Source organism: Delphinapterus leucas, chromosome 9 (assembly GCF_059928025.1).
Source record: "Delphinapterus leucas isolate spDelLeu-1000000601 "Yukka" chromosome 9, BTC_Dleu_Yukka2, whole genome shotgun sequence".
In the NCBI taxonomy this organism is placed as follows: domain Eukaryota; kingdom Metazoa; phylum Chordata; class Mammalia; order Artiodactyla; family Monodontidae; genus Delphinapterus; species Delphinapterus leucas.
This window is the reverse complement of record NC_143137.1, coordinates 1487750-1501351: the sequence shown is the minus strand read 5'-3', so window position 1 is coordinate 1501351 and position 13602 is coordinate 1487750. Positions and strand designations below refer to the sequence as shown.

The following is a 13602-nucleotide window of genomic DNA, read 5'->3' as shown; positions in this document are numbered from 1 at the left end:
CCGTGGGGCACAGAGAGGTCAAGTCACTTGCCCCACGCCTCCCAGTCAGTAAGTGCCAGGATCTCACCCATGCACTCTCACCCTGGCTCTTATTCCTGGGTTCCTGTGAGTCCCAAGGAGTCTTTACAAAGCCTTCCTCCCCACCCTCACACCCCTACCCACCACATCTCTTTCCCAGATTAGCCTGGAACTTCAACTTCGAGGACCCTCACTGGAGCGCGTGGACCCAGGGTGCCCCCTGCGCCTTGTGGGTGTGGAGACCAAGAGCTGCGAGGACGTTGGTTTGCTGAACTGTTCCCTGAGTCTGTATGTGGGGCCTGGCACACGCTCAGCTGCCCAAGCTTCCTCTCTCCCTGGGAGACCGGGACTGACCCGGTCCCCCTTTTACAGACGGGGACACGGGCACACACTAGGTGAGGCGGGATGCAAGCCCACGCTCTGGGGTCCCTGCCCTTCTCCACAGCCCTCTGCTCTGGGCACAGAACATTGCGGGGGAGGTGACAGGCCTGGGAGAAGGGACGGGACTCAGGAAATGAGGGGGATGTGAGTCCGGTGGGAAGAACGGCCTGTGCAGGTGCGTGGAGACGGGATGCCCTGTGCGTGAAGGGAAGGCACCCAAGCCCCAGGCAGGTGCACAGGGCACCTGAAGTGCAGGAAGGCGGCGCGGCCCGCTCCCAGCCCTCATGGCTCCGTGAGCTTCTGTGCCCAGGGTCGGATTCTCTAACACTGGCAGTGAACCTTTTATGTGAAAGCTTCGGTTTTCTCTTTTATTTTCCAGAGTGGTCTTAAATGCCTGAATTATGAAAATTAAGAAATCACTGTACACCTAAAACTAATACAGTTATGTATTATAAGGTACTGACGTCATGCTTTATGGAAAGTGGAAAGAAAGAAAGGAAGGAAGAAAAAAAATCATACATGTAATCTATTTGTGTCCCCAAATTCCCACTTCCACCATGCACACGTGCATCTGTTTTCTGGAATATTTATTCTACCAACAGGTTTAGGAACACTGTGAATCAGGAAGTGAATATTTGATCACATGGACTCTACAGTTTTTGTGTTTTTTAAAAAATATTTTTTTATTTTTGGCCTCATCGGGTCTTAGTTGCGACACGTGGGATCTTTTGTTGCGGTGCACGGGCGTCTCTCTAGTTGTGGTGCATGGGCTCTCTAGTTGTGGCTCTCGGGCTTAGTTGGCCCGTGGCATGTGGGATCTTAATTCTCTGGCCGGGGATTGAACCTACGTCCCCTGCATTGGCAGACAGATTCTTAACCCCTGGACCACAAGGGAAGTCCCCTCTACAGTTCTTAGAGGTCTCTAATTCTTATCCTCCAACCCCTTTAAAGGCAGGCAGCTACAACCCGATTTCTCACATTCCCATCATGCACCAGAAGGTCAAAGTCCTGCATCCCAGGTGATGCTGAGAATGACGGGCCGTCCAGTGGGGGACTGTGTTCAGGCTGTAGACTTCTTTCCTCCTTCACTCTTACTTTACCTGACACCTAACCTCATGGATTCACGCACGTTTTACACTAGGTAAGGCACATATATAGTGTCTGTTAGTCTTGTCTTTATCTTCCCACTACTGTGTAACTCCAGGAGGATGGAGATTTTTGTCTGTTTTATTCACGCATGCACCCTGGTGCTCAGAACCGTCTCCAGCAGAGAGCAGCTATTCTAAAACAGCTGGCTGAATGAATGCATGGTGGATGGATTTTCTGAGTTGACTATTATCTCTTTCATGGGTGAAAAGGCTGCAGTGTCACACAGGTGCCTGATCCAAGGGCACGTGGGTGGGAATCTGATGACACCCCCCCTCCACGCACCTGGGAATAAATAATCACCAGGATGGATGGAGCAGGGTGGTGAAAGGTAATAAGCCTGGTTGCAGACCCACGGGGGGAAAGAAACAGACACAACTTACATTCCCTTTACAGATTTATCTATTTAAAAAATCAACGGCAAGCTTCACAGAGTTGGTGTCTCTGTTTTAAGAACCTTAGGCGTGCGCGTCTCCTTAGAAGGACCGGCCCCAGAGGGACACCTGGCCTGTCCCCTAGGACGGACAAGGGAAAGCGGGCCATTCTCTCCTCGCAAGCCCCTGAGCCAGGACGACCCTAACTCTTCCTGTTTATCCTTTTTCAAGATGCTGTTTCAGCACAGAAGAAAACATGCTTGGAAGCAAGGCTGTTAATGGAGAGGTGACCCCATACGAAAACCACCAGCCTTGTAACAGAACCGGATCATCTCGGAGCACAAACCACCGCGAACCGAGCCGCCTTCACCTCCTGCCCCCGGAATCCCCGTGGGGCATTCCGGGCGCGCCTTCCCGAGGCCCGGGCCGAGAGGCAGGGACGCCCCCGGGCGGCAGCGGCGCTGCGACGGGGCCGCGGCGACCCCTCGGGCTGGCGGGCGGCCCTCCCCCGCGCCCCCGGCCTGACCCCGCGCCCCGCCCCGCCCCGCCCGCCGGCCGGCCGCGATAAGGCGGCGGCCCTTTGTTCCTCCCCCAGCTGGGTAAACCGCGCCGCCGCCCCTCGCCGCGGCCGCTGGCCGGGGGGCACCTTTGTCCCGCCCAGCGCCGCGGACAATGGCCCGGGGAGCCGCACATTGTCCGGCACCTTGTGTACACTCGGGGCGGCCAGGTGCGCGGCCGCGGAATGCAGGGTCGGCGCGGGGCCGGCGGGTGGGGGGAGCGCGGGAGACCCCTCCCCACGCCCCACTCCGCCCGCCTCCGGACCCCGCCTTCTCGCCAGGGTCCCCCCCCCCACCCCCCCGGCTCGGGGTGCGGGAAGGGAGGGGGCCGGGCCGCGAACCCTGGATGGGTGACCCGCCAGCCCGGGACCCGCTCGGCCGGACCCCGGCCCAGACCCGGAGACCGGGCGCGGGACGTGTGTGCGTGTGCGTGTGTGTGTGTGTGTGTGTGTGTGCCTGCCTGTGTGTGCTGGGCACGGCGGCGGGGGTCTGGTTCTCGTTGGCGTCCAGTTTGGGACACACCTGGCACGTCGTAAAGTGATTTACGAAGTGAAAGTGTTAAATGAGGCCACCAGCTGGAGCCCCGACCCGGCTTTATGAGTTTTATTAGGTGCCCTATTATGGAAAATAAACTTTAATCCGACCATAAAAACCAAATCTGAAAAACATATTTGCCTTGTAGTCTGGAACACTGCAGCGTTCTCGGTTGAGTCACTCCTCCAAAGGGATTAGTTTTATTGAGGGAGACACAGGGAACCGCAGGACTTTGATACGGGGTGGGGGGCGCCCACGTCCTGCGGGAACCCCCCCGCAGGCCCCTCCCCGCGGCGCCCGCCACCCCCGGAGCGCGGTCCCGGCCTGGGGTCTGGCGGGGGCGTGGGAGGGCAGGGCAGGCCGCAGGGGTCAGTTAACCCGCAGACCTGGAGGTGCTCGTCGAGCCAGCCCGGAGCGGGCCGGGCTCCCCACACCGCGAGGGGCGGCAGCGTCTGACCCGCAAACTACGCGGCCGCTCAGGTCCGCGGCGGCCTGGGGGCCAGATGCTCCCTTCCTAAGCCTTCTCCGGGATTTGGATGTTCTACAGCAAGTCTGCCCTTTCAGCAGGAGGGAGGGAGAGAGGGGGGAGGGAAGGGGGGAGGGAAGAAGCGGAGGAGGGGGCGGGAGGGAGGAATGGAGGGAGGAAGGTAAGAAGGCGTGTCCCCGTTTTAATCACCTTAGCCATGTTAAGTGGCCAGTACAGTAGCGTTAACTGTATACATATTGTTGGGCAAGAGCTCTCTAGAATTTTTTCATCTTGCAAAACTGAAACTCCCTCCCCATTAAACATCTCCCCTTTTCCCCCTCCTCCCAGACCCTGGCAACCTCCCTTCTATGTGCTGCCTCTAAGAATTTGACTATTTTAGATGTCACATACCTAAGTAGAATTATGCAGCATTTGTCTTTTTGTGACTTGCTTATTTCACTAATCATTATGTCCTCAAGGCTTAGCCCTGTTGTAGCAGGTGTCAGAATTTCCTTCTTTTTAAAGGCTGAATACTATTCCACTGTTTGCACGTATGTATCCCATCCTGGCTTATTGTGAATCATGCTGCAATGAGCATGGCTGTGCAAATATCTCTTCCAGCTCCTTTTCAGTTCTTTTGGATATACACCCGGAAGTAGGGTCGCTGGGTCATATGGTAATTCTGTTTTTGTTGTTTGTTTGTTTTGAGGACCCTCCATACTATTTTCCAGTCCTACCAACAGTGCACAAGGGTTCCAATTTCACCACATCCTCACCCACACTTTTTATCTTCTGTTTTGTTTTTGTTTTCGTAACAGCTGTCCTAATAGGTGGGAGGTGCTAGCTCATTGTGGTTGTGATTTGCATCTGCCTAATGGTTAGTGATGCTAAGGATCTTTTCATGTGCTTGTGGACCATTTGTACGTCTTCTCCAGAGAAATGTCTATTCAATTCCTTTGCCTATTTTTAACTGGATGGATTTTTGTTGTTGTTGAATTGTAGTTCTTCATATATTTTGGATATGAATCCCTTATATCAGATATTTGAGTTGCAAATACTTTCTCCCTTCCCAGGTAGCCTTTCATTGTGTTGATTGTTCCCTTTGCTGCGCAGGAGTTTTAAATGTTGACATAATCCCATTTGCCTGTTTTTGCTTTTGCTGTCATAGAAAGTCTTTCCCGCGGATCTTTCCAAGCTGACTTCCGCCTGGATACAGGGTGCAGGAAGGCCAACCGCGAAAGGAACAGGCCCATTTCGTCTACGTTCTAGGCGTTTCTGCACTCTTCAGACTCCAAGCCTTAAGGCGTCTGGTCAGGGCCCTCGGACCCTGGGCCAGAGCTCTGCGAGGGCTGGACAGGTGATCCCTGGACTGTGGCCTGGAGGGCACCGATAGATTGGTCTCTTCCTCACAGGAAGGTCTTTAACCACATTTTCTTCGCACACGCTGGAGACCCTGGCACACGACGAGGTACCCTTTCTGAGAACGGAGGACTCCCCCATTAAGGTGAAGAGAACCCGCGCCGAGGGTGGCTCCCGGGGTGGGCAGGGGGCCGGGCGGCGTTCCCAGAGGGCCGGGTCCGCTTTGGGCGCGGCCCTCGCTTTGGGGTCTGGGTGTCCCGGCGCCGCCGGGTCGGCAGGGCGCACCCCGCCGGGTGGAGAGCGGGGAGACCGCCGGGCACTGGGGCTTCACCGCCGGAGGCCCGCGCCGCTGCCCGAGGGCCAAGCCTGGGCTGGTCTGGAAACAGTGCTTCGTCCCCCTCAGGGCTGGGCTGCGTGGGCCTGGCTCCGGGTCCTGGGAACCCGGTCCTCGAGGCGGCAGAGCTCCCTCCCCGCCGCGCGGGGGCCGCGGGTGGGCGGGCGGGGCGGGGCTGGCGGCCGCTCATTATGCGGAATGAATTGTTCGCTGTGCCCGGAGTGGGTGAGGATGAGCCGGTGATTATATTTAAATTTGCTATAATTGATTTGGGGAAAATCTACTGTGACAAGAACGAATTGATCATTAAATTTATTAGCGAGATAAATTCCGTCGCGCTTAAGCCGCTGGCTGGAGACGCTGAGGCCGCGGGCGGGTCCCGCCTTCCCGGCCGCCAAGTCCCCGCGCCAAACCCGGGGTCGCTCTGCTGGAGGACGGGGCCGGGGGTCACAATCATTCTGTCTTCCTTTAGTGCGCCTCTGCCCCTTGTCGCCGAGGGAGCGAACGATTCCCGGGTTCAGGAGGGTCTGCACCTTGGGGTGGAGGGACGGACCCTCCGCCGAGGCCGGCGGCGCCCCAGCTTCCAGGTCGGACGCTACACCCCCTCCCCGGCCGCCGCCGGTCCCCGGGGGGCCCAGTATTGAGGTAGGGGCGCTGACGCTGGGCCAGCCGAGCAGGGGGGCGGCGGGGAATAACCCCCAGATGTGGAGCCAGCCGGGGCAGAGATGGCTTCAGGCTGAACTTCCCCAATGTGGTAGAAATTAAAACGAGATACACACGGATTGCAGATTTTTTTCAACCCCCAAAGGCATCTGTCTTTCTCCTCTCCCCCTCCCCATCCCCTCTCTCTAATTTTCCCACCCCTTTCCTCGGGCTCTCGGGCTCTCCCACCAGTTGCAAACCAGGTCCGCGTCCCCCCAAAGCACCTTTGGACCCGGAGGCGGCCAGGCCCGCGCCCTGCCGCCCGCCCGACAGCAGCTCCTGCCCAGGCTCCCAGCAGCGCCGCGCCCCCGGGCTTGGCTGAGGTTGGATTTTATGGAAGGAGCCCGGGGTGATAATGAGCTGCCAGAGAGGATATTAATCTCACCCCGGCCCTGAAGTCGAGGAGTGGCCCCGCTCGCCTGCGCGGTAATCACCCAAATGAAACTCCAGGCCCATCTGAACTCATTTATCAGCTGGGAGGAGGGGGAGACGAGGGGGCGAGAGAAGGGGGGAGGGGGAGAGAAGGGGGAGGGGAGAGGGGGGAGGGGAGGGGAGGGGGAGGGGCGCACCCCGGCCCAGTTGCTGGTGAGAAAGAGTGAAAAACAGAAGGAAGGAGGAAGCCACGAGGGAAGGAGGAAGAAGCAGTGTCCCTGGCTCACCTGTTTCCTCCAGGCCCAGGAGAGGCCCGCGCGTCAGCGGTGGGGGAAGGGGAGCCGCGCGGAGGGCGAGCCCGGCATGCGTGCGGCACAGGGTGAAGGCCCTGCTCGGCCCGGGTGATGGATGGCGCGCGCTGCCGAGCTTTATTAACCCACAGCCATCGCGGCCCGGCTGGAGCGCTCCAGTCGCCCAGTGCTGTCCTCGCGGACGTTTGCCCAGATCCAGGAAAACCAGTCCTGGCCGGCCCGAGAAGGTTTTTCGGGAGAGACGCCAGGGCCGACGAGAAAGAGAAGCGCCGCGCTACGCGAGGCAATGCGGAAAAGGCGCGCGAGCAGCGCCCCGGGCCGCACGGACCCCAGAGACCAGTGAAGTCTGGTGGTTTGGAGCTTGTTTTCTGAAACATTCAAATAGTGTGTTTCCGCTTCTGGAGCGCCGGCGAAGCAAGAAGATCCTCAGAGAAAGAGGAAAATAAGTACATGGCGTCCAAAGTTACTCCTTGGAGATCCTCGCATCCGGGACTGATGTGAGCCGGCACGCGGACGCGCGCTGACACCTGGCCTCGGGTATTTTTACCGACACTTCGTACCTGCGACTCCCCAGCAGCCGGAATCAAGTTCCTCACCGGCCTCGGGGCCCAGAGAGGTGGCGGTCCGGACACCCATTCGCGATTCTGATTTTCACCTTCTGCTGTCAGTTGAGGAATACAGCCCATCATTTCAACGACAAAAATAGTAAACCCCGCTTTCACAACTCCCCTCAAAAGATTTGCGCTCTCACCCAGTAAAAAAACCAATTTATTTTACATTCCATCGTGGGCGATGGGAGAAGCTAAATGATAATTTAGCATGCGTAAGTAGACATTTCTTTATATATATATTTATAAATACAATATACAAAAATAAAGACAATACAGTTTTGGGACTTCCAGCAGTTTGGACGCTCATGGCATAAATCCCTCCCCCTCCCCCCAAGATACATAAGCACAAAACATTTTTTCTTTTCTGAGCACTCAGAAGAACGGCGTGTCCAGAGGTTTCAAGTCTCGGAGGTGGTTTAACACTGTAGGTTTCCGCCTTCTCCACTCGGCAGGAGGGGAACCGGGAGCCTCCCCTGATGAGCGCTCAGTTCTTCTCGGAAACACCTCCCCCCAGCGCAAACCAAATTAAACGAAAAAGAACCAGAGATCAAGCTTGAACCTGCTGGGCCTCCCTCTTTCCGTCCCTTGAAGAGCAGACGGCTGCTGGGGCCCACAAGGGCAGCAGCCCCCAGGGCCGGGCCGCCTCCGCTCGCGGGCCTGGGGGGCAGCCCTGGGGGGCATGGGAGGGGTCGCAGCATCCAGGCCGACCGCCACCCGCCGGCCGCGGGGCTCCTACTGGGGCGGGGGCTGGTGGCCGGGCCCGCCGGACCGCGGGGCAGGCGAGTCGGCCCCGGAGGAGCAGTCAGAGGAGGCGGCGTGCGTGCTAGCGCCGTTGCTGTAGGGGAAATGGTCCTCGTCGTCGTCGTCGTCCTCCTCCTCGGGGTCACTGTCCCTTAAGTCCCGCAGGCGGCGTCCGCTGCCCTTGTCCCCGGGCGCCGGCGGCCCCAGCAGCTCCTCGTCGCCCTGGTCCCCGGCGCCGCCGCCTTTGCCCGCGCCCGCGCCGCCCTTCTGCTTCTCGGCCTCCTGCGCTGCCTGCTCTTTGGCCTTTTTGCTGCGCTTCCACTTCATCCGCCGGTTCTGGAACCAGATCTTCACCTGCGGGCACAAGCGGCGTGAGAAACCTGCCACCTCCGTCCCCGCCGAGTCCCCGGGCTCCTGCACCCGCACCCGCCGTGCGCGCGCCTCCATCACCAGGCCCGGGCGTGGGGCTCCCCACTGGAGGGCTCGGAAGCTCCGGGGGACGGCGCTCCCCACCCTGTGCGTCCGCAAAACCCAAAGACCGGCTGGGGGCTCTGAGGAAGCTCAGACGAAGACCCCTACCTCCCACCCCAGCACCGAGGTGTGCGAAGGGCCAGGGCTGCTGGGGTACCTGTCTGTAAATCTCAAGATGTTCCCTCCTCTCTTTCTCGAGTGAAATCTCTCTCATGTGGCCTGGGGACCACCTGCTTCAGAATGGGGGGGGTGCAAATTCCTGGGCCCAACAGAACCAGCTGAATCAGACCTCTGGGTGCCAGTATAGGAACCCTGGGGGCAGATGGGAACTCTGGCTGGGATGTTAATCCACACCCTAAAGGTCAAATGGGCACAGCTCCAGGTGCCCAGGAAGGCCGAGGATCAAGAGAGCAGAGGCGGCAGTGGCCCTGGGAGGCCAGAACGCGCTGAGGGCGGCGCAGCGGCGCACCTGGGTCTCGGTGAGCATCAGGGAGGTGGCCACCTCGAAGCGCTTGGGCCGCGACAGGTACTTGTTCAGCTTGAACTGATGCTCCAGCTCGAGCAGCTGCTGGCTGGTGAAGGCGGTGCGTGGCCGGCGGCACTTCCCCAGGAGGCTGGACTGCGCCTGGGCTGGGGTGGGAGAGGCTCGTGAGCCCAGGTCAGTCCATGGGTCGCTGCTCTTTCTTTAGTGTCAGCGTCCCTCCCCAAGGAAGCCCTGGAGCCCAGGACCCCTCGGCCAGGTGGGCCCAGATGGTTTGGGTTTAGAGGGACCAAGTCTTTTCTTCCCAGGCGGGTCCCGGGTGTCCTGATTAAAGAGAGCCTATCACCCAGGCACATCCTCTCCACCTGGGTGGGCGTTAGTAGAAAGCAGGTGGACAGAAAGGCAAGTAGCAGAGGCCCAGGGACCCCCTCCTCCCCACTCCTCCCGGCGCCTTCCCCAACTCAGGCCCAATCCACACAGGCCACCGGAATCACTTCCTACTTCTTCCTGCCCAGCGAAGAAGTGGTGCAGGATTCCCACCACCACCTCCTGAGGTACAAAAGGAATAGGAGAAAAGGGGAAAAGCTGAGGAAGGAAGGAAGGAAGGAAGGGAAGAAAAGGACCAAATTCTTGTCCTAAATATGCGTATTCATCAGAGACTCTCCCGCATGTAAAATGTTTTACTGACAACGCCGGCCCAGGGTCCAGAGGGGCAGAGCCTTGGGAGATTGGAAGCCTTTCAGGACAATTCTCATTACGCAAATTAAAGGCCTAGGCACAGGGGGATCCGGCTTTCTACGTGTTCAAGGAGGTCTCTTGGCTTTATTTACATAATTTCACACGGTTACATCACAGAGAATTTTATGACCTCAAAGCGAGACTTCCCTTGATTTCCCAGGAGCCTGACAAGTGTTAGACAATAAAAGAAAGGAAAGGAAAGAAAAGAGGCCAGCCCCTGGCAGGATGAGCTCAGGCTCCCATGGGATGGGCAATTTGCTTTATGGGAAGGCCCACGCCCCCCGCTTTAGTTAAACAAGGCCCCGAATTCCCAACTTGACAATACATTAGAACTTTAATTAAAACACTGGCTCTGAAGGGACCATTTGGGAAATGCCATCTGATGGCTAAGACACCAATTAAAGGAAACCAAACAGGTTTCCAGCGACCAGAGGAGCCCATTCTGGCATGGTCACCTGTCTGTTACTGCCCTTCAGGATTCGGTGTTCAGATTCTTTTTCTGAACTTAAAGCTGGCTGGGTTTTAATTAGCTCACTCTGGGTCGAGATTAGGAATAAGAGATGGACTAAGTGTGTTGGCAAAGGGATGTGGCTTTAGTCGGTTTTCTGGGCAATCCTGGGCTCCACGCAGGCCAGGGAAAACAGCCGGGTGGCCAGGGAACCCAGAGCCCAGGGGAGGCCTGTGTGGAGATCACCACTGCCTGCCCCCCCCCATCAGTGGGAGACTAAGCCTGCCAGGCTCTGGGAGATGCAGGTCACAATAAAAGATGCGTGGGGTGGCATTCCATCAGAAGGGCTTTGCTGGGCTCTGAGGCCAGGCCTGGAAGGGTGCCTTGGGTTTGGCTGACCCCAGATCAGGAGCTCAGATATGCCTGAAGCCACAGAAGTGAGAGCAAGCTTGCCCTCTTCTTTGCCTGGGGTCGGGAGGGGTGACTCCAACGGAAGGGATGGGTGGCCATTAGGGCCTTCTGGGAGCTGAGCCGGGAGCAGCCTGGGGTGGCCGCGGGCAGACAGCGCACATGCTGGGATTTTCTCACCCGGCTGTGACTTCTCCAGCCTCCTGGGATCCTGGCTTTTCTCTGTTTAGTCACGACCGTAGCTTCTAGAGGAATCTGAATTCTGGCAAGTGTTTATTTCTGTTTTCTTTTTTGCTTTTTTTCCCTTCCCGTGCCTGCGTCTCCCCAGTCTAAACAAATCCATTCAGACGGAAACAATCGGGTCTCTTTGTTTGGGTGTTTGGCGGCTGAAATCGTTAAGCCTCAAGCATCTTCCTCTGAGCGGTGCCCGGGTGGAGCGAGCGGACCTGAGATCCAGAATCTTTGGAACTCCACTCCCGCGCGCCCGCCCGCCCGCGCGCGCCAGGAAAGCCCGAGAGAGAGAGGTTCAGGCCTCGGCCAGGTGTCCCGCCTGGGTGGCGAGCACGCCGCCCACAACTGGGCGGCTCTCGGGTTGGAGATGGCCAGCCCTCCCGCGTTGCGGTCTTGGGGAGGGTTGCGCGCTGTGCTAGGCGCCCTGAATTCGGAGGCGGGCACCTGCTGCTTAGAGCCCCTGAAGGAGGGCGCATCTCTCGGCCTTCCGGAGCGTGCCATCTCTCTGTTCAAGTCAGGCCACCCGCCTCCTGGGCATCGCACCCCGGACCCAGCGCCCTTCCAGAGGCGGGCAGAGCCCCGCAAAGGGCCAGGAGGTCGCCCGGGGCCCCTGCCTTACGTCCCTGGGCCACTTGAAGCTCATTTCTCCTTCGCTAACTCTGGGAGCGCTCCCTTTCCTGGGAGGGACCGGGGGTCTCCCCAGAACCCAGAATGCGGGACCGAAGTCACGTCCGTTTCCCTGAGGATAAACCCCTGGTTTCGGTGGCCCCCGATTCCCAGGCACACCTGACTCCAGGGCGCTCGTCGGCTCGCCTTCCCCCACCACTTCCTTCTCCTCTAGCCTGCCGGTTAATCATTAGGTTTTAGTCTCACACCTTCAGCTGCCCCTTCCCATTAAGGGAGGAAGCGAAGCAAGGTCCGCGCGTGGGTATTTTAATCATTCGCTAACAATCCCACATCGCGCAGCCCGCGCGAGTCCTCCGAGGCCCCGGGCAGAGCCGAGGCGGCCTCGCGGCGCTCCCACAGCTCGCTCGGAGCAGAGAACCAGCAGAAGGAGGTGCCAGGTGGAGGAGGACGCACGAGAGAACCTTCTGCCAGCACTCCCCTCCCCCGTTTCCTCCTCCCTCCGCAGGCTCGGGGGCTGCGCAGTACTCACAGTTAAAGTCCGGCATCTTGGGCAGGATCATGCCCGCGGTGGACGCCCGCAGCCACTGGTCCAACTGAAAGGTGCCGGCGCCCAGCTTGATGGGGTCGGCGGGGTGCGCGGGGTGCGCGCCTTGCACCTGCGGGTACGAGTAGGAGAGCGCCGGGTGCTGCCCGGCCAGCGCGGCCGCCGCCGCCGCCGCCGAGTAGCCGTAGACCGGGTGGCCGTAGAGCGCCGCCTGCGCCGGGAGGCCCGCGCCGCCCTGCGCGCCCCCCGGGTGCAGCCCCAGCGCCAGGCCCCCCGCGGCGGCGGCGGCGGCGGCGGCGGCAGCGGCGGCGGCGGCGCCGGGGTGCGCGTGGTGGTGGGGCCCCCCGGGCCCGCCTCCGCCTCCGCCCGCCCCGCCGCCCGCGCCGCCGGCGCCCAAGAAGCCCGGTTTGGGCAGCAGCGCGCAGTGCGCGGCCAGCAGGCGCGGTGGCGACGGGCTCTCGGCGCGCAGGCGGTCGGCGGGCGCCGCGGGAGGCTCCGAGGACGCGGGGCTGCAGCCGCCGCTCGCCCCGCCGCCGCCACCGCCCCCGGGGCCAGCTGCGGCGGCCGCGAGCGACGTGACCAGGGCCAGCGGCGCGGTCTGCGCCGAGGCCGCTCGCGGGGGGTCCACGGCCAGCAGCGCGTCGATGCGGAAATTTTTGGATTTTTCCATCGGCTCGTTAGGGGTTGGCGATCAGCGCGGCGAGGTGCGTGACGCGGCCGCGTGCCGGGCCGCGGAGTCTTTCCGTGGCGGCGGCCAGCCCCGGGGCTCGGTATTGTTATGATTATTTGCCAGTAATCAAAGTCGCCGCCGGAAACTCAGCCAAGGGTGACCATGGTCCGGGCGCCTCCTCCGTGCGGGCCCCGCCCCGGGCCGCGTTCACTCGCTCTCGCACAAACTCCCACGCGAGTGCTCGGCGCGCCGGGGCCGAGAGCCCGGCTCAGCGCTGCAGCCCGCAGGCGACCGCGCCGAGGCCGCTGGCGCCGGGCTGGGGACCCGCGCCCCTCCGCGCACTTGAAGCGCAGCGCGGCCGCCGATTGGCGCGCTCGGCGGGGGCTTGGGGAGGGGCTCAGGCCCCGCCATTGGCCGAGTGGCGCACCTGTCACCGTCCCGGTCGCCCGCCGCCCCGCCCCTGCGCCGCGGGGTCCTAAACAGCCCAGGGTGCCGAACCGCGAAGGCGGGGCGGGACCGAGACAAGGGTTGGAAGACTCGGAGGCGCAATCTGGGGTGCCTGCTCGCCCTCCTGCGGCCGCTGAGCGGGCGGCGGGGGCTGGCAACCCCCGGGGTCCGTGTGGGCCCCCCGGCCGGAGTCCAGCTCGCGACACACGCTGTCCGGGTCTGAGTTCGTGTCACCTAGAGCCAGCAGCGTGCGTCCTCTCCCTCCTCCTCGCTGGCGCTTGAGTGTGTCCACTTCTGCAAGGAGAGCCCACGCTGCTTCCAGGTCGAGCCGCTCTGCTCAGTGCAGGCAGCTCAGCGAAGACCGTTCTGGTCCCCAAGCCCTGCGCCCGAGGGGTCTGTGTCCCTGTCGCCAGCCCCCTCACCTTTCCGGGGAAGTTCTGTGCGTTGCAGGTGTTGTTTGTGGGCGAGTGAGGCATACGTGTACCCGAGCGCGAGCTTGCCTTCCACAAGCCCGCGCCTTCAGTCCTCCCGGTCAAGGTGAGAGTTTGGTGCGAGCGGCCTGCAGGACCCAGGTCGGCTTGGAGACGTCGTCCACCCGCCATGGAGCAGGACCTCGATTACAGAGCTCTTC

At 60.7% G+C, this 13602-nt stretch overlaps 1 protein-coding gene across 1 annotated transcript; it reads right to left on the bottom strand.

Annotated features, from left to right (window-relative positions):
• Positions 1–6457: 6457 nt before the first annotated feature.
• On the bottom strand, positions 6458–12700 carry MNX1 (motor neuron and pancreas homeobox 1). Its single transcript, XM_022589084.2, has 3 exons — positions 11840–12700; positions 8847–9007; positions 6458–8260 (listed from the first exon to the last, which is right to left on the bottom strand). The coding sequence occupies exons 1-3, from the start codon at positions 12522–12524 to the stop codon at positions 7898–7900; spliced, it is 1209 nt and encodes a 402-aa protein (XP_022444792.2). The 5' UTR covers positions 12525–12700; the 3' UTR covers positions 6458–7897.
• Positions 12701–13602: the final 902 nt, after the last annotated feature.